Source organism: Phascolarctos cinereus, unplaced genomic scaffold (assembly GCF_003287225.1).
Source record: "Phascolarctos cinereus isolate Bilbo 61053 unplaced genomic scaffold, phaCin_HiC Scaffold_5;HRSCAF=322, whole genome shotgun sequence".
Lineage (NCBI taxonomy): Eukaryota > Metazoa > Chordata > Mammalia > Diprotodontia > Phascolarctidae > Phascolarctos > Phascolarctos cinereus.
In genome coordinates, this window is record NW_027555958.1 from 49030184 (window position 1) to 49053595 (window position 23412).

At 38.8% G+C, this 23412-nt stretch overlaps 1 protein-coding gene across 1 annotated transcript in view; it reads left to right on the plus strand.

Annotated features, from left to right (window-relative positions):
• SPAG17 (sperm associated antigen 17) overlaps positions 1-23412 on the plus strand; it is a 264380-nt gene that overhangs the window by 141285 nt on the left and 99683 nt on the right. Inside the window, exons 16-21 of the mRNA XM_078154933.1 lie at positions 1397-1455; positions 3963-4076; positions 10749-10903; positions 11924-12090; positions 14264-14349; positions 17503-17745. Coding sequence (XP_078011059.1) covers positions 1397-1455; positions 3963-4076; positions 10749-10903; positions 11924-12090; positions 14264-14349; positions 17503-17745 — 824 coding nt within the window. The remainder of the gene's footprint in view (positions 1-1396; positions 1456-3962; positions 4077-10748; positions 10904-11923; positions 12091-14263; positions 14350-17502; positions 17746-23412) is intronic.

The window sequence follows — 23412 nt, forward strand, 5'->3', positions numbered from 1 at the left end:
CTCCCTCCCTCTCCTCCCCTCTCCCTGAGATGGTAAGCAATCAGATACAGGTTATACATATGCAATTATGTAAAATTTCCATATTAGTCATTTTGTACAAGAAGACTCAAATAAAAGAAAAGATGAAAGAAAGTGAAAATAACATGTTTTGGGGTGTATTCAAATAATATCAGTTCTTTTTCTGGAGACAAATAGCATCCCTCATCATTAGTCCTTTGGGACTGTCTTGGATCATTGTATTGCTGAGAATAGCTAAGTTATCCACAGTTCTTCATTGAACAATATTGCTATTACTGTATACAACATTCTCCTGGTTTTGTTCACTTCACTATGCATTAGTTCATGTAAGTCTTTCCAAGTTTTCCTGAAATCATCCTGCTTGTCATTTCTTATAGCACAATAGTATTCCATTACAATTATATACCACAGCTTGTTTAGCTATTCCCTGATTAAAGGGCATCCTCTTAATTTCCAGTTCTTAGCTACCACAAAAAGAGCTGCTATCAATATTTTTGCACAAATAAGTCCTTTTCATAAAGGTAGATTTTCAAAGCAATAAACTATTATATGAAATCAGAAATCTGAAGTGATGCACTCATTCAATATGGGGGTTGTATTATTTCCAAAAAGCTTAGTAATATGAGGATTAGATTAATTTAAGACTACTAAATCAAGCTGATAGAAATTCAGAGATGTCACATTCACTACTGATTTCCACTCAACTACAGAAAAGACTTGTGTTGTACATGAGAGAAGTCACAGATGTTGGTAGCCACTGACCATACCTCAGCCTTCAGTCACAATGCAAGGGAGCCACTTCCCGGGGGATGTGGCTATGTGGCCACAGGCATACAATCTGACATTCAATGTCTTTCCACTCTCCTTCTTGACCTGGCGTGTGCATGCATGTGTGTGTGAGGGAGGTGGGTATGCGGGTGTGGGTGTGTGTGTGCATGTGTGGGTTTCCTACCTGAACTGGTGCCTCAGAAACTGCTCCAGGGGAACTAAGTCTTGTCTTTCATATTCTAAGAATGCTGAATTCCTTTCAGGAGATAAACTTGTCTGTGTGTATCTCCGTAGGGCAGTAAGGTTTAGCTGATCAATTTACCAAGGCTCTGTAGCCACTGACAAGAGTAGACCTCAGGCTAATCCAGTTGATTCATATCTGAGCACTGTTGCTATCAGTAGAAGAAACAACTGGAGATAACTGGAAACCCTGGCACAAGAACACCAAGCACATTCATATTGGAAATAAAACATCATATGTTTGGTGAACTGTCCTTTTAGCATAGAGATATTATTGTAATTATAGGTTATAGAAAGGTGCCATATGGACCAGGACCAGCACAGAGCTGACCCTGCCCACAACTTGGATATTAATGTCTTTGATTTATAGCTCATCCCTTAAATGAAGAGATCAAAGGAGAACAGGATAAGGATGATCTTCTTGAAAAGGTAAGCATTGTTTTGGCTGAAAAAAAAAACTATGGGATGGGAAGTACTCAATGATTCACTTACAGTGAATCTACTTAAAATGGGGACTAGCATTTCATAGTAAATGTTGGGGGGTGGGCAAGATGAGGTTTGATTAATCCTTATCTTGGTAAATGGAACTAAAAATTATGAAAATAAGTTTATTTTATTTTTAACAAAATTTAAGTTATAATGACAAATTCTTAGAATGAATGAAGAATGAATCATGTCAAATTGGAAGGGAGGGTTGCTTAGTTTTTCTCATAAAACTGTATGATAGCATGATAAGCCACCCTTCACTTTATGTTTGATTTTTGGCAGCTAAGTGGTACAGTGGATAGAGAACTGGACCTGGAGTCAGGAAGACCTGAGTTCAAATTCAGTCTCAGAAACTTACTGGCCATATGATACTGGGCAAGTCCCTTAACCTCCATCTGCCTCCATTTCCTCATCTGTCAGATGAAGAAAATAATAGCACCTACCTCCAAGGGTTGTTGTGAAGATCAAATGAGATCATATTTCCATAATCCTTATCAAAACTGTAAAGTAAAATATTGAAATGTGACAATAGAGTCTTTGTTGCAAAAAAAGAGAGAGAGAACTTATCAATTTTCTCAAGATCTTGTTTTAATTTTGTGACATTCAAATCATTCTCTTGTGAAGCATCTACTGACAGTCAGTGAGAGGCCAACCAACAAAAATGGTGATGGGATTGGTAGAGCTAGACCTAGAGTAGAAAGGGCTGGAATGTTTGAGTAGGAACAAATTTTAGAGTAATCATTTCATTAGTGGATATATGTGATGGGGACTTTTGCTTTTCTACATTACTTTGTGATGTTGTGCTTAGCCTTGGAGTCAGGAATGCCTAGACTTAAGTTCTTTCTTTGTCACATACGAGCAAATCACTTTACTTCTCAATATCCCAGACAACTGTATAAGTTGCAGAAAAGTTGCTGGTCTACGGTGGCAAAGGGAGTTTCCTCATACCACTGAAATCCTCTCAGATCAAGATCAAAACAAAGCATGACCTCATAAGTATGGGGATTCAGGTGAACAATTCTCAATTAACAAAAGTGTTCCTAGGGTAGCTAGGTGGCATAGTGGATAGAGCACTGGCCCTGGAGTGAGGAGGACCTAAGTTCAAATTTGACCTCAGACTAGACACTTGACACTTATTGGCTGTGTGACTCTGGGCAAGTCACTTAATCCCAACTGCCTTGCCAAAAAAAAAAAAAAGAAAAGAAAAGAAAAGGGTTCCTGAACATGAATAGCGTATGATATTATTGTCCCAGAAGAAGTAAAGGAAATGAGAAACCAAGAGAAACTCTGGACTAATGACCAATGTAGAATGAAATAAGCAGAACTAGAAGGGAAAGAAGTATACATGATGACAATGGTGTAAACAAAAATAAAAGCATTAAAATGGAGTCAAACCATCATTTTATGACTAATAATTGATCTTAAAGAAGAAATGTGGAAATATGCCACCTCCCCTTTAGTTTGGAAAGCTGGCAGACACATATACTTTGTTGGTTTGTTTTATTTAACTGTTTTCTATGTCATTTAATGTTTTTTTCCCTTCCTTTGAGAAGAAATGTGGAAATGTGCCACCTTCCTTTCCATTGAGAAATGACATATATACTTTGTTAGTTGATTTCAGTTGATTTTGGTTGAATTTAACCGCTTTATTTCATTGGCTGGTAGCTGGATATCTAGAAGTAATTTTATATAGGCAACAAAAGGCATCAACAAAATGTTAATTTTAAAAATGCCCCCCCAAAGGTGAGAAATCACTCTAGCATTTGTAAAGGCAGCAAGTGAAATGAACTGAGAAACCTGTAGCCCATAGTGTAAAACACATTCAAGGTGGGGAAAGCCTAAATAGGAAAACCCTGATGCCAAAGAACCTTGTTTTGTCTTTCAAACTAGAGAAGGAAATGGCAAAGCACTCCACTATCTTTGCCAAGGAAACCCCAAATAGGGTCGTGAAGAGTCAGACACAACTGCAATGACTGAACAACAAAAAAATTCCTATGCATTGCCATTCTGGATTGTTCAGACATATTCAGCACAGTTTTTGTCTTAGTATAAAGAGTTAATTTTTGCTAGTGGAAGGCCCATGTCCCCCTCTAGACAGTGTGGCTTGGCATCTTCACAAACACCTGCCTGCCATACAGCCATGTCGAACTAAAGCTGGCTCAAAGCAAGTTCAGAAAACCTGCCTATAATTGCTTACAGGACTCTGAAGAGTATAACCTAACAATAAAAATATTTAGATTATGTTGCCCATAAAAAAAAGTCAAAGGCTCAGTCTCTTTGGCAATATTCCTCCTAAAATGTTGCCATATGGATTTATACATATGCAGATCTACACAATTAGGCCTAGTGCACATGATATTTTAGCAGGTCGGTCAAACCCCAGACTATTCCATTGAGTCTAAAACAATTTAATGCTGAAATTCTGATTTTGTTCCGGTAATTTTTTTAAGAAACCAAAGAAGATCATCATTGAAGCAGATTTGGAAGACATAAAAAAGACTCAGCAACGCTCTTTGACAGAATGGAGTTTTATTGAACATTTTAAACCACAAGTCCTCCTGCAGGTATTTATAAGCTGTGATTCTCCAAGAGACAGTCAGATAGGTCTGGTGGGAGGAAGACCCAGAGGATGAATAGTGTGATACAGAATGGTTCATTTCTAGGTCACCAGTACAAATCCAGTTCAGATCAACAGTGGCCAAAGCATCCATAGGCATTTATAACTAGTTCTGCTGCAAAATGCATTTCTGTCCTGATTGCACATTTACAGAGAAATCCAGTTGGGTTTTTTTTTTTTACTGTTCCAAAATGTGTGAAACACATTTTCCAAAGAGGAGTTGTTGTTTTGAGACTTAGGGGCAGTTTTGTGTAGAGGACAAGTGAGCTTACTACTAGCAGTTTTTGTACCTGGATCAACTGGTACAAAATGTGCTCAGGACTAATGCCCCCCTTTTAGGTGGAAGAAGCCAAAGGGGCTTCTTCCACACAGGCAGAGACTCTCGGACATTGAAGGCCATGGTTGGGGAGGGTTTCGAGAACAAGATGGGCTCATATTGGGTAGGAGCTCACCTAAGATGTGATCAGTGAGGGAAGGAAACACTTACCTGGTAACTTCTGATTTTCAATAATTGTTCTTGACTTAACTTTAATTATTATTTAACTTCAATTATTCTTGACTTAACTAATTTTAATGAATTATTCTTGATTTAAACTATTATTTAACTTTAATTATTTTTACTTAACTAATCATTCTTATTTTAACTGATTATTCTTGACAAGCTACTACTATCAGATGAGTTGTTCCTGCTTCTGGACTAAAAGTGCCTCCTCTCTAAATTTTGGCACTTTGAGAGAAAGTCCTAGTTGTCCTGTCCTTGTAGCTTTGGTTATCATGGACGAAGAATTAGAATCAAGAATCCAGATTGCCAGTCTTTGTTTTTTAAATCATGAAGACACCACTAACTAGCTCTCTGCATAACCTTAGAAAAGTCACTTTCCCTTTGGATGCTTTAGTTTTCTCATTGGTAAAATGAAGTGATTGGATCTCTAGATCCAATCCAATCTGTCCAAGAGATAGATCTCTAAGGTCTCTTTTAGCTCCGATGCCATGTGATTCTTTTTGAGAAGAGAGAAAATAGGCATGATTGCTACACAAGTTTTCAGGGGATAAAGATAGTGCGCGTTCTGACTCTGCTTGATCCACATATACTACCTCAACTAGTCCAGTTTAACCCCAATTCTCACCACACTTTAAAGAATATGCTTTCTGATATAATTTACTAGTTACCCTCCATACAAATAAAAAGAAAAAAATAATGGCGCCAAGTAATGTAAAACAAAGGATACTTCCATGTGGCTTTTAGATTTATTTTAGCAATAATAAATAACTAGCAGAGGAATAAATATGCTAAAGATTCACAATACCCCAAATTCTTTGTCGATGAAAGATGTGAAGGAAAAGTTCCATTCATCACAGAAGTAAAATTGTCAGCAAATCAAACTACAGGCTCGTCCACTTTTAGCATAATGGGAACCACAGTGGATGTCCAGGGAATTGAACACCCTATCACCATAACAGCAACAGCTGTTTATTAATTTTTGTCATTGACATTATTGTGTTTACATAGTGCTGTGCTGGGGATATTACAAAGCTTATCTAAGTGGCAGTCCCTGCCCTAATGGAGCTTAAAGTTCAGTAGAACCATATACCGATTTTTAACCTTCATTTCATTCTTCTGGCTGGGTAGTCTACAGCATACTCTTACTTTCATATCACTCTATCTTTTCTATTGTGTTCTCCATTATGCCTGAGTAGGGAATCGAGTTTATGTATTTCCGTACAGGATCATGGCATTAACCAACAGCGATAGATAACCCTTTCTATATGAGCCTTTCCTTTAAAACAAGGTATGCCCTTCTGTTGCCTTATTCCAGTGTTGTATCCCATCCTATCATGTCTCAGCAACACCTACAAGCTGACATTTACCTCACTGGATGAAGTTATCAAATTTACCTTATTTCTTGACCAATACTTTTCTCATTGGTTCATAGACATCTAAGGATATAAGTGTGTCTTCTACTTCCCTTCTCAGATATTTTCTCCTGCAAGTTATTGTATTCCTCCACTGCTATTCTTTCTATATCATACTTATTGCACTCCGTGGCATGTTTATTTGGAAATTTTTCTCCTTCCCCCTCAATTTTAACTCTAAAGCCCTCTTTTATCGGATCTGCAAATCCCCAGGGAAATACTTTCTTCCTAGTTGTCATTAGATGCAGTCTGGATGTTAAGTTCAGAAAGCCAAATCCTGCTCTCTGACACCATCTTCTTAGCCAGCTGTTCACTTCCAATATCCTCCCTTTTCTTCTAAAGTCCCCACCTTCAATTGGAAGTAGTGATGAAAACACCACCTGTGCCTCCAAGTAATTCAGTTTCCTGTCCAGCACTTTGTAATCTCTGGAGATTGTTTCCAGATTTTTTTTTTTCTGGCTGTATCAGTCATCCCCATATAAATCACCAGGAATAGGTAGTGGTCATCGGTTTTGACAAGTTGCAAGAGGATTTCCATCACACAACCGGGATAGGTGCCAGGGAGGGAGGCAGCACAGCAATCCAATTGGCCAAAATGGGTGGACATCTATCTACTTTCACACTCTGCAGTAAAGAATTATTGACTACCACAATGGAGTTCTTACTTTGCAGTGCCCAGATTGGATTTCTACCTGGCTGATAACACCTGTGAATCCTGCTGATCATTCCATGAATTGAGAGAGGTGGTTTCTTTCTTAGAAGTTACGTCTCCATACTCTCTGGTGGAAACCAATTTGGGAGTACAGCTTGAAGAGAACAGTTCTTCTTTCCTTTCCTCTCTTTGTCTCATTCTTTTACTTTCTGTCTTCATGGTCAGGGACTGGTTTAGATGCTGTTCAGCCTCCTCAGGGTTTTATCCATCTTGACTTAGTCCTTGGATAATGTTTCCATTCTCTCAAGGAGCTTTTCATCTTCTCTGTGATCAGTAGGGAGACTGGTTTACATGTACAGAGAAATATTATACACAATATATGATAGTTTTGGTTAAATGACCTGCCCAAAGTTATCTATGTGCATATATAGTATATGTGTAGATTGTACTATATATACTTATATAATATACACTATACATGCATATAACATACATATGTTAATATGTATATGGTATAATTATTTATATTATATGTGTGCACACGTGCATGCACAAACATGTATGTTGTGTGTGTGTTTGTGTGTATTATGCATGTGTATGTTGGGCCATCCCATTACTTTAGGGAACACTTTGGAAGTAACTCCCTCTATTGCACCTGCTCTGCAACCCATACTCTTAGAGAGGTATAACAACAACAAAAATAATAATAACAGTAATGATAGCTAGCTTTTATACAGCACTTTAAAGTTCACAAAGTGCTTTGCAAATATAATCTCATTTTATCCTCAGAACAAACCTGGGAGCTGGGTGCTATTATTATCCCCATTTTGGAGCTGAGAAAACTGAGGCACAGAGACTAAGTGACTTGCCCAGGGTCACACTACTGTTATGAATGACTTGAGGCAAGATTTGAACTGCCATTCTCATGAGTACAGGTCCAACCCCCATCTAGCGCGCTATCTAGCTAACTGTTATAATATAGGGAAATGGGTATTGACTCTGAACTCAGAAGCTCTAGGAAAAAGTTCTACCTCTGACACTTACCTATGTGACCTTAGGCAAGTCACTTAATGTCCCTGGGCCCTTGGTTTCCTTATTTGTAAACTAAAGGATTTCTCCTGAGAGAAATCATGCTAAATCATCCTTGGCAATGAGAGCTTAAGTCCCTGTCCAAGGTCACACAGCTCTTCTGTGTCAGATGTAGGAGCTGGACCTAGGTCTTCCTGATTCCAAGGGCAGCTCTCTAAGGACGCTGCCTCTCTTACATTTAGCGTGCAAGTTATACGTTTGTTGTCTCCAGGACAAAACACAAACAGCACAAGTCTTTAAGGTCACCGGAATGGCACCCTCCTTTTTCACAGGAGGGGCAAAGGATCATAGGATTTAGAACTAAAAGGGCCAAAAAGATCTAGTCAAAGAATCACAGAATCAGAGGCTAAAAAAAAAAAGAAACTTCAGAATGCATCTAATCCAACCTGTGCAGGAACAGGAAACCCCTCTGCCAAGCCCTCAACTAATGCTCTTCCTTTGTCTTCTTCAAGCCCTCCACTGGAAGGATCCCAGGGTAGCCCATTCTCCTGAAGGACAGCTCTCATTGGTCAGGACCTTTTACTGACATCCAGCAGATTTCTTCAGCTTCCAAAAAACTTGTTCTTTTCTCAAAAAATAAATCTACTGCCTTTTCTACACTACAGTATAAAGCTATTGTTCCTGCTAACTCTTTCCCTAGTTACCTAGAGGCAGCTAGGTGGCACAGTGGACAGGGTACCAGGCTTGAAGTCAGGAAGACCTGAGTTCAAATCCAGTCTCAGACACTTTTACTAGCTATGTGACCCTGGGCAAGTCACTTATCCTCTCAGTTTCCTCATCGGTAATATGAGGATGCTAATAGCACCTGTCTCCAAGGATTGTTGTACGGCTCAAGTGGCATAATAGTTTTAAAGCACTTAGCACAACATCTGGCACATGGCAAGTACCTGATGAATGCCTGTTTCCTTCCTTCTCTTCTTTAGGCAAAGAAATCCTGTTTGTTGCTGTGGTGGGCGTTTTTTTCAACTAATTCTGCTAATCACCTCATTATCACCCCAGTAACCTTATCTGGATCTGGTCTAGCTTGTCAATGACTTTCCTGGAACATCATGCTCAGGGCAGTGCTCTGACCAAGGAAGCAAATAATAGGACTAATACACGGCTCACTCTGAACACAGTGCTGCTCTTAATGTAGCCTAAAATCTCATTTGCCTCTTAGGCATGTCACACTATTGATTCTTATCAAGCCTCAACCTGACCAAAAATTACCCCCAAATATTTTTCACGTGAACTGCTTTATGTAATACTTGAGCAATTGATTTTTTCTTTTTTTATTACTGAAATTTAAATACACAATAAGAAAAGAAAAAGAAATACATTATAAATTTAAATATTGAAACAAATACATAATAAGACAAGGGAGGGGGAAGCATGCCATGTGCACAGCGGAATGTAAGAGAGGATTCAAAATATACAGCAATAAATTTCCATTTCACAAAATCCTATATGATAAGTTTTACATGTTATGTTGAGAGCTTTTCTTTGCTTCCTTGTTAGTTTTCTTTTGTTTTCTGCTGTGCACTTTTTACTATGTTCTTCCCCCCCCTTCCCCTTCCCCCAGAAGGCTACAATTAAGTGCAGATATATTTATATATAGATACAGGTATGTAGATACACATGTACTTATATATACATACGTACATACATAGACATATACTTAGCCTAACCAATTCTCCTTCTGATCTTTGAGCGGTTTATTTCTGAATCCAAATGTAGATTTTTGAATTTATATTCCAACACTCCAGCGTGTGTGTGATCTCATCAATGCCCCATCTATGCCTGCCTGTCCTTCAAGACTCTTGTCCATATCTTCCCACAAAAAAATCACTCATCCAGTGGCACGCACCCTCAAATTGGAGAATTTTCTCATATTCTCCTCCCACATCACACATAATAATGGAGTACATAAGCTGTCTGTTGGTTGTCCCTTCTTCTCACAATATGACCATTGTTTTGTTTTGTTTTTTGTGGTCATGTGTTTCTCCGATGACATCTTTTGCCCTTTGTTTTTATCCCTAGTAAGCCACATCTTACTGGAATTCACGGATTGTTCTTGTGTATTAAGATCTGTTTGGATTGTGACTTTACCATCCAATGTCTTAGCTACTCCTTGTGTTTTATATCATATCCAAATTTGGTAAGCATGCCAATTATGCCTCCGTCCAACTCACTGATAAAAATTCTGAACAGCAGAGCACCAAGGACAGATCCTTAGGTGCTTCACAGATTTCCCTCCAAATTGCACCTGTCTATTAATAACTGTTCTCTGGATCTTCTGTCATCCAGCCATTTTGAAATCTACTCATTGTCATTTAAACCATCAAGTACCTATCTCTCATTTTATACAGGAGGAGTCTGAGGACCAAATTCAGTGATTTGCCTTTAGTCATATGAGGAAGTCAGTAGCAGAGTAAGGTCCTCTGACTTGAAATCCAGTGTTCTTTCAGACTGTCAGGCTGACTTCTCTTACCAGTATAAAAATCTTAGCTTCTTTTTTGACCCTGAAAAGACAACCCTACTACTCATCCTTAAGGCAATCTACCTCTCTGCTGTCTGTTTGCTGGCAGCCCTGGATTCCTGTGTTCTCATCCCACCTACCCGTCCTTCCACCGCCTCAGACTTATGAGCAAATATTACATAATTGACTTTGATTATCCTCTCCCTGACCCCCTTTCTCTTTTCTAGTTTACCCAGGTGCAGAGGATCAATAAGCATATGAGCCCTGCTAGTGACTATTAAAAATATGACTGCCTTTATTCTCTGCTCTCTGCCAAGATATCTCCTTGGAGACTTCCTCCTTCCTGTGTCTGTTCCACTAACTTCTCTGAACAGCTTCCTCTTCTGATGCCCCTCTTCTGCCCTTGGCCAAAGATAGTCTACATGTCTATTCTCATTGCCCCTGCTCTTAAACATTCCCTACATAAGGGTTTTAAAATGTAGCTTCTCATTTATTTTTATTTGCAGGTTCTTCAAGAGGCATCCCAGGAATTTAGATGCATCGATTCCTATTACCATACCCAAGACAACTCTTTGCTTTTAGTTTTTCACAATCCTATGAATACACAACAACTAAGTGCTGAAAAATGGGAAGTTGCCCTCCATTCTAATGTTGGATTCAGGTGATTGTTTGTTTTGTTTGTTCCTTAACCTGAAATAAGCATTTGAACTCCAAGGAAACACTTCTCTAAGACTCAGCACAGTGCCTAGAATGGAGGAAGCAATAAGTGTTTGTTGACTGCCTGACTAATTCTTGTAACTAATATTAGATTAAATTCGCTTGATTGGACCCAAATGGATTGAAGACTTGGGGAATGTTGTGATGAAGCTAGAAAGCACAAATTCTATATTTTGATCTTTATTTTTTAATTTTTTATTTATTTTAAACAAATACAAAATGAGAAAAAAAATGTTTCTATGTACACAGCAGAACACAGAGAATTCAATATAAAATCATGCATTTCCATTTTAGACTACCTTTTTTTGAAAAACATTTATTACATAGAATTCAAGAAAATAGAACTTGAGTGAAAGACAAAAACATAAGTCTAGTATTGACCTGATTTTAACCTCAAGGATTCAATGGCATTTTGTTCCCAAGTTCCCTTGTGCTCATTCTGCCCTGTGATAAAGGGCAGCACTTTGAGCTTTAGTTAGTTCTACGTGCAAAATTGGGAGATATTTTTAGCATTTTTGTAGAAGACCTGTCCTCAGGGAGTGGAGAACTGGCCCTGGAGTCAAAGAATCTGGTTTCAAATCCTACTTCTGATGCTAGGTATTCTAAAGACTTGTGTGACCTTGGACAGAGTCACTCTGGCCTCTGTGCTTCCTTCCCATTCTTGATCTGTGATCCTGTGCCTTTCCATCTTCCTGTGACATGTAGATGAAAAGATATTGGAGAAATGTTAAATTTAAAAAAAACATATTTGCCTCCTCAACAATGTCAAGTTATTAAATGTTCTACTTTTTAACATTTAAAGCCTTTCACACCTAGGAGGTGATACCTAGGAGGTCAAACTTGACTCTGGGCATTAGGATCTCAAGTTCAATTTGCTTGTTGTCTCTCCTTGGTACATTTGTGTACAGATATTTAACAAAATGATTTTTATTGATAACTGCTTTCTTGTATTCTTCTCCCCCAGAAACTATTTGGAACTTGTAGTTAACTCTATTCAGGAATGGGTCCTACAGGAAGAAGTAAAATATCAGGAAAAGAAAATGGCTGAGGAAATAGCTCTTGCTATGGCAAAAATAGAAGAAGCCACAACTCCTACAAAATCTGCTGCTTCTCCTCCAAAAAAATCCAAAAGTAGGTATTTTTTTCCATTTTAACCAAACCCAAATTCTCAGACATTTGTCTCTGACTTTTTGTTCTGAGTGAATATTCCCTGTTTGATACGGTTTCCAAGCATGGTATAATGAAATTTCTCCCTTTGGCATTTAAATCTCTACATAATATTATTCCAGCCAGCTTTCCAAGACTTATTTCACATTATTCCCCTTCATGACCTCTACAATCCAGCCAAGCAAATCTGCTTGCTACTCCCCTTGGTTTTCCATCCCCCACCTTTGCATAGGCTGTCCACCATAACTGGAATGTGTGCCACGCCTCAATTCCAGCTCTTAGCATTCTTAGCTTCATTCAGGCTTCAGTTTTTGTTCTGTCTCCTACCTGAGGACTTTCCTGATTTCCCAAGTGGTAGTTGCTCTCTTCTTCCCCTTTGTACTCCTCCTCTTCCTTCTCCTCCTCAAATTACTTTGTATATTCTAATTGTTTGGTATAAATATTGTATCCTTTCCCCTACCCCCTCCCCTACAAGCTCCTTAAAGGCAAGGACTGCTTCATTTGTCTTTGTAACCACAAAATCTAGACCAGTGCCCAAGACATAATAAATACTAGACAGAAATAGACAGACAGCACATACATGAAGAATTGGAGGGGGCAGGGAATACTATCACTGCATTCAAATATTGAAGGATTATAATGTGGAAGAAAGATGTGATTGATTTTGCTTGGGACCAATGAGTAGAAGCTACATGAAGACAGATGTCAGATCAACATAAAGAAAGGCTTCCCTGAAGTAGAATGGATTGCCTCAGGAGGTAGTGAGTTCCCCTTAGTGATAATCAAATGTAGTCTGGGTCTGGATGACCATTTAGTAGACATTCATGTCTCTAGTTGGTCTAGATCACCTGTGTGTACCCTTCCCATTTTAAAATTTAGTGATTTTGTGGTCATTGCTGAATTTAGTCCTTTCCCTCCAAACCACCTTCTCCTCCTGACTTTCTTCTTTCTGATAAGGGTACCACCATTCATTCAGTCACTCATACTTAAAACTTTGGCATTGTCTTGGATTTCTGTCTTGCCTTCAGTCCCCCTCATTATCAATTGTCAAATCCTATCAATTCTACTTCCATGACATCTCTACTTCCTATTAAAAGAAATAATCATTTCTCTCTTATGTTAATACCCAATTATTGAATTAGAACTAAGGTTTTTCTTTTCCCATTCTATTTCCTCATTCACAAGTCAGCCCCAGAAGAATAGGGCTGATAATGAGATTGGATTTAACATTCTCCTCAATCTTGTTCAGATCTGATAAAGAAATTCTAGTTTAGGTGAATTGTGTTTTAGTCAAACAGGTTTGAATTGAAGTAGATTCCCTTTTAGTCTAGATTGCCCTAGACTGGGGTAATCTGGGAAGAGGTAAGCCTCTTTGTCCAAGACTAAGTCTTCAGAGTCACATCCCCAGGCCCTCATTAGAATAAGTCCACCTCTCATTACAGTATTCATTCTCTCATTACTTGTTAACCAATTAGAGTTGATTTTCACCCTCAGGAACACCCACTCTTCCAAGGGCATATAAGTATTGAGTGGGATTCATGAGGGGTCTTTGGTTTATGAGAGACAGACAAGTGACCATCTTTTATTAATTATTCACTGGCAATAATTAATTTCCCAGAAACTGTGTCTCAACTTTTCATTCATCACAATACCTTTCATTTCATTTCATCTATTTCATGGGTTCAATTATAATCTCAATTTCATCTATTTCATTTGTCATTTCATCTGTTTCATGGGTTTACTTATTATCTCTATAGAGATGATTCCCAAATCTAAATATTTAGCCCCATCTTTCTCCTTAGAGCTAGTTTTGCATTGCCAACCAGTTGCTTGACTTCTCTACCTGGAACATCTCAAACTCAACGTGCACAAAATATAACTCGTTCTCATTTTTCCCAAACTCTTCTACCTTCCAACTTCCCTATGTCTACTGGAGGCATTAACATCGATCAGTGTCAATCTTTGCACCTTCTTTTGCTCTTGTTAATTGCCAAGTCTTGTTGATTTTTCCTCCACAGCATCTCTCTCATGAATTTATTCCCTCCTTTCCAGCTCGAACACCCTTGGCCCTTGACTTTTTTCTTTCTTACTTCAAAACAGGATATTTACTTAAGACTTTGATTCTCCCCATTTGTAGATACCAAAGGAAGCAGCAGAACCATCTCAGAGGATTCAGACAAGGAGAAAGACAAGCCTATTTTTGTCCTAGAAAGCTCCCTCAAGGTAATCCAAGAAAGGGAAAATAACATACTGTAATAAGAAGCTCTAGCTCTAAATGAGTTAATGTGTTAGGTGACTGCGATAGAGTCAGATCCAATCTTTTGGCTAAGACCTTTGGAAATTAATCATTTAGAAGCAAGGCAAATGCTTCTAATTAATAGCTGTGTCCAGGAAATAGAGTCAGAGTATATTGGGAAGAAAGTCAGAAAATTTAGTAGATTTTTTTCCTATTTAAAATTATTCTCCTTTAATTGAAGAAAAGGATATAGCATTCTTCATGAGTGACAAGGTTGAGATAAGATATTCATTTATAATTTGATTCAGTGATTATTGCTCTGAGGTGTTTATCCATACAGAGTAAAAGTTATCAGTAGTGGTACCTAAGGTAGGTACTGTCAATGGCTAGTGATGACCTCATTCAATTTAGCCACTGACTAAACCTTGGAAATCCACAGCCTGCTTTCCAACAGTATAAAGGATTGCTGGCTAAGGTCTGGAAGGGAGTCCCAGGTATTGTAAGAATGGTGTGAGTCCCTTTCCCAGCCTTCCTCACTACCACATTACCATTTATTTGTAGCTTGAGAAGAAAAAATGAAGAGCAAGAAAAAATGGGAGAAAAAAGACAAATATATCACCAAAGGTCACACAGGTAGCATGTAACAGAGGCAAATTTGAACCCAATTCCTCTGACTACCGTACCCTAATCTCTTTACGCTAGACTATTCTGCCTCCTATTGGTGTGGTACGCTTGCAAACATACGCCAGTTGGTTGAATCAATGGACAGTCTTTGTCTAGGAAACATAACCTCAACTGTCTTCTGCACCCCCATTTTATGAATACATCCATGTGTGTTGGTGACACACCCATGTCTTCTCGACACTGTATGAACAGACTAGACAAGAACCTATAGTCTGTCAGCCCATGATATGATAAACCAGAGAGCAAGCGCAGTCAGCTCTGAAGATGGGCATCCTTTAAGTGACATGGGTAAATACACACAATAATCAAACTACACTGAAGCCCTGTCATGCCAATAAAACTGAGGAGGCCCAAAGTACCTCTGACAAAAGTCTCTACATTCTCCCACTTAGAGCCATAGAGTTTAAAAACTGGGAGGGAAGGATCTTACAAATCAACTGGTTCAACCCACTCATTCTACAGTGAAGGACACTGAGGCCTAGAGAACTAGATGGTATAAAGTATAGAGCACTGGGCCTGGAGTCAGGAAGATTTGAGTTCAAATCCAGCCTCATACACTTCCTAGCTGTGTGACCCTGGGCAAGTCAATTAATCTCTATCTGCCTCAGTTTCCTCATCTGCAAAATGAAGGTAATAATTACCTCCCAGGATTGTTACGAGGATCAAATGAGATAATAATGGTAAAGCACTTAGCATGGTTCCTGGCACACATAGTAAGCGCTATATCAACATTAACTATCATTATTACCTAAGTAACTTAGGCAGTTATTTGGCACAGTGAATAGAGCACGGGGCTTGAAGTCACAAAGACCTAAGTTTAAATCCTATATCGTGCTTGTTGGCTGTGTGATCCTGTACAAGTCGCTTAACCTCTGTTTGCCTCAGTTTCCTCATCTGTAAAATAGGGATAATCATAGCACCTCCCTCCCAGGGTTGTGGGAATCAAATGGCAACATATTTGTAAAGCACTTTCTTAAGTCATTTTATAAATGCTAACTGTTGTTGTAACAATTGTTATTGTTAACTTGTCCAGAATCAGACTGTGTCAGAGAGAGAACCAGATAGCAGGTCTCCTAACATCTAGGGCCATGCTCTATGTTGCTCCTGTTACTTTGAAGCCAAAGGAAAGTGGGGGGTGAGGCTCCTTTTCTCTCCCAAACAGGGCAACATGGTTTTCAGCTTTTGCTAATTACATTTCCTGTTGACCTTTCTTTGGAAACCCTCCATGCAAAACACCCCTATTTGTTGCCAATAGCTGCTCGTGGCCATGGCAGGCAGGGTAGCACACTAGTGGTACTGAATACTGTAACTCATTGGGCACAGGAATAGCCTAGATTAATGGGTCCTTAACCTTTCTTGTATCATGGACCCCCTTTCGCAATCTGGTAAAAGCCTATAGATTTCTTCTTGGAATAATATTTGCTTGTCTGTCTGTTTCAATGCATAAAATAAGATACACAGGAATTTAAAAAAAACCATTGTGCTAAAATAGTTATCAAAAAACAATTTTAAACAAATTCGTGAACCCCAGGTTAAGAACCCCTGGCCTTAGCATATTCTGTTGTTGTTCACTTCAGTCATGTCTGATTCTTCATGACCCCATTTGGGGTTTTCTTGGCAAAGATACTGGAGTGATTTGCCATATCCATGTCCAGCTCATTTTACAGATCAGGAAACTGAAGTAAACAAGGTTAAGTGACTTGCCCAGGATCAAACAGCTAGTAAGTGTCTGAGACCACATTTGAACTCAAGTCCTCCTGGCTCCAGACTTGGAGCTCTATCCACTGTGCCAGTTAGCTGCCCTTAGAATATTTTAGTTCTTCCAAATCCATTTACAGTATTCATCACTCAAATGGAGTAGGGGGAACAAATACTATCTTAGGCAAGAAAGACCCAAATATTGGGTTGACTCAAAAATGTTATAAAAGCCTAAAAACAAATTCTAAAACAAAATTCATTTAGTTCACTTTAACTTCCAAAACCTGTGCTCATTTGGAAATAAAAACAGCAGTGATCAATTACCGGAGCTCCTCAGAAGCTGGAAGTCACTGCCGTAGGAGAAAAAAGGAGGGAAAAAAAGGAGAAAAAAACACATCAACAGAAACATAACAAAGACCAAAACAGTACTAAAACTTATAAGCAAGTGCTTAAATGGAGCTGCTCCAGTGTCTGCTGATCAAACAAGCAACCCTAAACTGCTGAAATCTAGAAGCACATTCAGATAGACACTTTTTGCTGAACTGTGAACAGAACCAAGTTTTTTTAAAAAAATCTAGTAGGTCAAATTTCACCAGAATTCAATCTATTTTCTAAAATCAAACCTTCATTTTCTAAATGCCTTTTATCCAGAAAAGCTCAATGTTCTCTAAAACCAACCTCAGTTTAACCAACCTAGCATTTGATCTATGACCTCACTTCTAATGTTCAAATAATTTGCTGTTGTGATTACTGAACAGGCTTGGAAGGTAGAACAGGACCGTATAGCAGAAGAAGAGCGTGTAAAAGAAGAAAAGAAATTAGAAAAAAAACAAAAAGATTCTGCCAAAAAGAAAAAGAAAGGAGAGAAGCCGGAAAAAGAAGATAGCAAGTCTCCCAAGAGGAAACACAGCTCCAAAGAGAAAAACAAAGATGAGCCATCAAAGGTCTCGCAGCAGCGGGAAGAACTTACCCCACCAGAGTCTGTTGAAAGAGTCTACCTGGTAAGGCCAATTTTAATGCCTACCCAGCCCCCATGGCCCACCTGAGAAGAGAAAAAAATCCCTAGGGTCATACAGCAAATACTACCTCATAAAAGTTTGGGTCTCTCTCTTAAAGCAACACCCCTTCCCGGTGCCCCATTTATCCATTCATATATCCTTTGATAGTAAAGCCTCATGATAGTAACACTCTGTTTTCTGGAGAGTAACTAAAAAGGCAGTGGGGATAGATGATGGTATACAGTATTTTTAGAAAGAAAAAAAAAAGAAATGACCAGCTTTGTCAAGTTTAAGAGAAATGCATTAATGAGTTTCCTTGGTTTGACTAGCTCTGCTTTGATCTGTTCTCATTTCAATGTCCCTTTTGGTCTGGCTCCCTGAATGATTGCTATTTTCTTTCTTTTTTTCTCTCAAACTTGTTTATTTCTCTTCTTTGTCCTAGAATCATATTGTATTTTAATTATTCCCTGGATCTCTGATCTCTACAGTACAAGAACTCCCTCTGACAGCAGATTGCAGACCACCCAAGATTTCCATACTTTAGTATTTTTGCAGGTCTGTGGTCCCTCTTCCTACTCAATAAATATCAAGTCCACTCAGATTCTTATAATCTGGCCGATAGCCAATAGTTCAGATTTCTTAAGAGTCTGCTCAATATGACAGATGTTTTAATAAACTTTATCTTTGGCTGAAAACAAAATATCAGATCCAACCATGTCACCCTTACATTCGATAAACTCCGATGGCTGCTGCGTTACCTCCAGGATCAAATAAAAAATCCTTTGTTTGCCATTCAAAGCTCTTTGTTACCTGACCCTCCATGTTTTCATTCTTCTTCTACCTCCTACCCTCCTACACACATATCCTTTGAGCCAGTGACACTAGCATCATTTCCATGAACAAGATACACCATCTCTTGACTCCAGGCATTTTCTCCAGAGCTAAAATGCTCCCTTTTCTCATCTCTGCCTCCTGACTTTCCCAGCTTCTTTCAGGTCCCAACTGAAATTCCATCTTTTATGGAAACCTTTCCCAAGTCCTCTTAATTCTAGTGCCTTCCCTCCATTATTTCCCGTTATCCTGTACATACCTTGTTTATACCTACTTGTTTACTTGTTCTTTCCCTAATTAGATTGTGAGCTCCCTTGCCTCTTTTTGTCTCCCCATTGCTGAGTACACAGTGCCTCATGCGTAGTGGGCACATGATATTTATTGCCTTACTTTATGACTGGCCTCGTAGATGTGATTGCTCCCTCCAGCAATACAGATAACAGCCTCTTCATGCCTGTCCTTCATGTCCTCTGTGGGGGCAAAAATTATCCAACCTACAATAAGAGAAACTGAGGCAGAGCTCTGAGCCAATGGCACTTATGAAAGACTGCATGGTCCCCTCTAATGAAGTGGACCAGTTTTGTGCCCAGGTATTGTTGGATATCATTGAAAGTGCTGCATAGTTTATCAAAGGTGAGGCAGGCAACTCGCTGTAGTGGACCAGGTGATGGATTGAGTCAGAGGACCTGGGTTCAGTCTCTCTCATTGGATTTTTAAAGTCTTTTTTAAGTTCTTCAGTGAGTTCTTTTGGGGCAGGTGATCACTGGACATTACTCCTTGAGGTACAAGAGGGTTTCTTTGCTTCAGTATCCTCCTCTGAAGATGAACCCTGATCTTCTCTATTCCCATAATAGCTCTCTAGGGTTGGATTCTTTCTCCTTTGCCTGGGCATTTTTTTTTTTGGTAACAATTTAGTTTTTATAATCACCTCTAGTCCTGGGGTATGGAGGATGGTGCCTCTAATCCTCTTCACTTCTCCCTTCTGACCTTGAACTCAAACCAAGCCCTCCAGGCTCCTGTAAGTGCCCACAGCAGAGGTGTCCCCACCCCACCACTTCTGCGCTCACCGGCTGTGTTCTGATTCTTTCTCACGCAGGCTGCTCTCTGCAGCACAGCCGGGTCTGGCATTCCCTGTCAGAAGAGGTTCCCGCCATCAGACACCCAACTCCCTGCATTGTCCTGGGGGTAAAAGTTCCTGTGGCGGGGGCCAATGTAGCCTCCCAAACCAGCTAACTCCAGGGCTTGCCACTTGTTGAAGCTGACCCTAGCCTAGAGGTGTTTACTCTTCACAGGGAGGAAATCTTGTCCAGGATTTTTCTTCAGATTTTCTCCAATTGTTCTGCCCCTCCTCTTATATGTTTTCACAGCTCTATGCTGGCCCAGGGGTGCTGTTTTATCTCTTTTGTGGAGGAAAATCTTGAGAGCTTGAAATTTTCTGACCTAATCCACCATCTTCCCAGTGGACTTCTAAAAAATATGTATTTCTTCTTGTTTTTAGCTTCTATGCCATTAAAAACCTTTATTTCTTTTTCTCTAACTGTTCCTTTCTTCCTATTTGGAAAACTGTCTTCTTCTTTGAGCTATTCTTTCTCTAATCCAGAATCATTTGGTTTTTCCAGTCATAGAACCCTTCTCTACTCAAGTCCCCTATCCTACCCCATGCTTTCATCACATCACTCCTCACTCACAAACCTTTAATGGCTCCACAGTACCTGCCTTATACAGTCACAAATACTTACTTAGCCCAGTATTTAAGAGCCTTCACAATCTATCTCTTACAACCTTTCTAATTTTCTTCCTGATTTTAGGAATAGGATCATAGATTTAGAGTTGAAAAAAGGCCTTTTAGACCATTCAAACCACTTTCATTTTACAAATGGGAAAACTGAGGCACAGAGATACCAAATTATTTGGTTGCGGTCACCCAGCTAATAAGCACTAGAGATGGAATTTGAACCATGCTTTTCACAACTCTAAGTCTATCCAGTGATCTTTTCACTATGGCATTCTGCTTCTCCTATTTGAACTCTTAGGTCCAGCCAAACTATTCATCAGTAATGACATGCACAGTAAGTGACTTCTGACCTCCTCTCTCAAGGGAGACTGCTGCCTCCAAAGTTACCAATAACTTAATTGCCTAATCCAATGTTCTTTCCTCAGTCCCCATCCTGCCTGACCATCCTGACACATTTGACACCGTAGTAACTCTTCTCTCTGGAATCTTCTAATACTACCTGCCTCTCTGATCGTTCCTTCCTAGTCTCCGTAATGTCAAGTTAGCACTGGACTGGAAGTCAGAAATACCTAAGTTTTCAGTCCTACTTCACCACTGTGCAGTGGAAAGAGCTCTGGATTTGAAGTTAGAGGACACAGATTCAAATCCTGCCTCTGACTTAAATTCCCTTGGATGGGATCTTGGACAAACTAGTGGTTTTTCCTGGGCCTCAGTTTCTTCATCTGTAAAATGAAGTTTAGATTAGATCACCTCTGAAGTCCTTTGTTGTTCTATGACACTATGACTCTTTGTGGAAGGATTATACATATCTTGCTACCTCACTATAGCTGTATCTAAGGTTCAGTCCTGGGCCCTTATTTTCAATGAAATTAATAAAATAATAAGTGATGAAACAGTTAAAATTAGAGGGTTTGACTAGAAGTCCTTTCCAGTGACAAAGTATAACTACCTAGCATGGCAGGCTATTCCACTTTTAGACATGTAATTGCTAAGACATTCTTTATATTGACCCCCAAATCTACCTCCTACAGGTTCAATCAATCCCATTTAAATTGCTAAAAGAACATTACAGCACCAAATTCCTCTCCACTGACCGTATTTGGTATCTTAATCCAGTGATAGGTACATGTTTTTTAGTGAAAATTAATGTAACATAAGGTAGAACCAGGAAGACTGACCAGATAGAAATTCATTTAATAGATGGAGCTGAATCATCAGTGAGATTTCTGAAATGTTGGGGGGAATAAAGACCACCTTCCAACCAGTCAGGACATGCATGACTTCTTTCTAACAGTCAATGTGGTTAGATAATTGACAGTTGCAGCATGTCTAATATGAGCCAAGAGAAGAAAATTTGGCACTAAGTCATCTCCTGACAGGTTTCTGAGTTCCAGCATTGCATTGGACTGTACCCAGAACACAAATTCAAAACTTTGGCATGTTGTTTTGGAGGTCATTTTGACACTTGGAAAGTGATGATTTATTACAGTGCTACTTACTACCATCCAGGAGTAACTGATGAAGTCATTTCAGTCTAAAGCCTGGAAAGTTGTTTGAGCTCCTTTGATATTAAAAGTGAGTTAATTTTAGTACATTTTATTGATGCTATTTTACTTTATATCATAGACATTTTTTGATAGAAAAAGGTCTTTCCCACCTTTAGATATTACCTTCCTTGAGACAGAGTAATAGTTAAGCAAAAACATTCTGTATAGAGATGACATCTGACAATGTAGACAACATTTTCTCCATGATTCTGTGAGGAAAGTAGAAGGTGGTGTAGGTATAGCTAATTATCTCTTCTTTGATATCTTCACTGGTTTTTCCATTGTTCATAGTTTAACTTCTTATTAGTGATGTTTGCACTGATATCATTGTAGATATTGTCCTAATTCTGCTAATTTTACCTAGAATAAGTTCATACAAATCTTGCCAAGTTTCTCTGAAAGACTCCCATCTGGAATTTCCTACAATCATGGTGTCATAGAGTTAAACTAGAAGGGAGATCATTGAATCCAACTTCTTCATCTAACAAATGAGGGACCTAAGTGAACTGCCCCTGGTCACCCTGATAGTAAATGTCTTAGATGGGATTTGAACCCAGTTCTTTCTGATGCCAGTTCCCCTGCCTTATCCACTGTTCCATGCTGCCTCTCCTGCATAATAATATTCCATTGCATTCCATTGCATTGTCTGTTTTTTACTATAGTCTTTTATCAACAATGGACATTCACTTGTTTCTAGTTCTTCGCCATCACAAAGAAGTTTGCTAGTAATATTTTGGTAAATATTAGACTTTTGTTTCTATCTTCAGTTTCCTTTGGGTATAAGCCTAATCGTGAAATCACTAGATCAAAAGGTAAAGATAGTCTAGTCACTTTTCTTTCATAACTCCAAATTGACAGGAGGAACATTTGGACCTATCTCAGCTCTACCAACAGTTCAGAAATGAGCCTGTCATCCCATAGTCCTCCGGTGTTGACTATTACCATTTTTCTCATCTTTGCCAATTTGCATGGGATGGCATGAAATCTGAGAAATGTAATCATTTGAATTTCTGTTACTGTTATTGATTTGTAGCATGTCCTCTTATGATCATTTATAGTTTGTGGTGCTTATAAAAATGTAATATCCTTTGACTACTAGATTATTAATGAATGGCTATTGATATTATTTTATTTTTGTGTCAATGTCATATACCTCTAATACTGAATCAGTGATGTTTGATGCATATTTTACCACTCTATAATTTCTTTTCTAATTCTATCTTCATGTATTTTATTCATGCAAAAAGGGGGGGTTTTTGAGCTTGCATAGTCAAAATGTTTATTTTGTTATCTCTACTATCCTTTGTTTGTTTAAAAATTATTCCCTCAGCCACAAATGGGAAAGGTATCTGATCTCTTTCTATGTGATTTTTTTTTTATAATCTAACCTTTCATATTCGGCTCATATATCCATTTGGAGCTCATGGAGATATATGGTATAAGAAATTGGCCTAGACAATTCATTCCAAATTACATTTTCCCTCAATCAGTAGTGATGGAAAAGTGAGTTCTCTCTCCATTAATTTATGTTCCCAGATTTATGAAACACTGAGATTC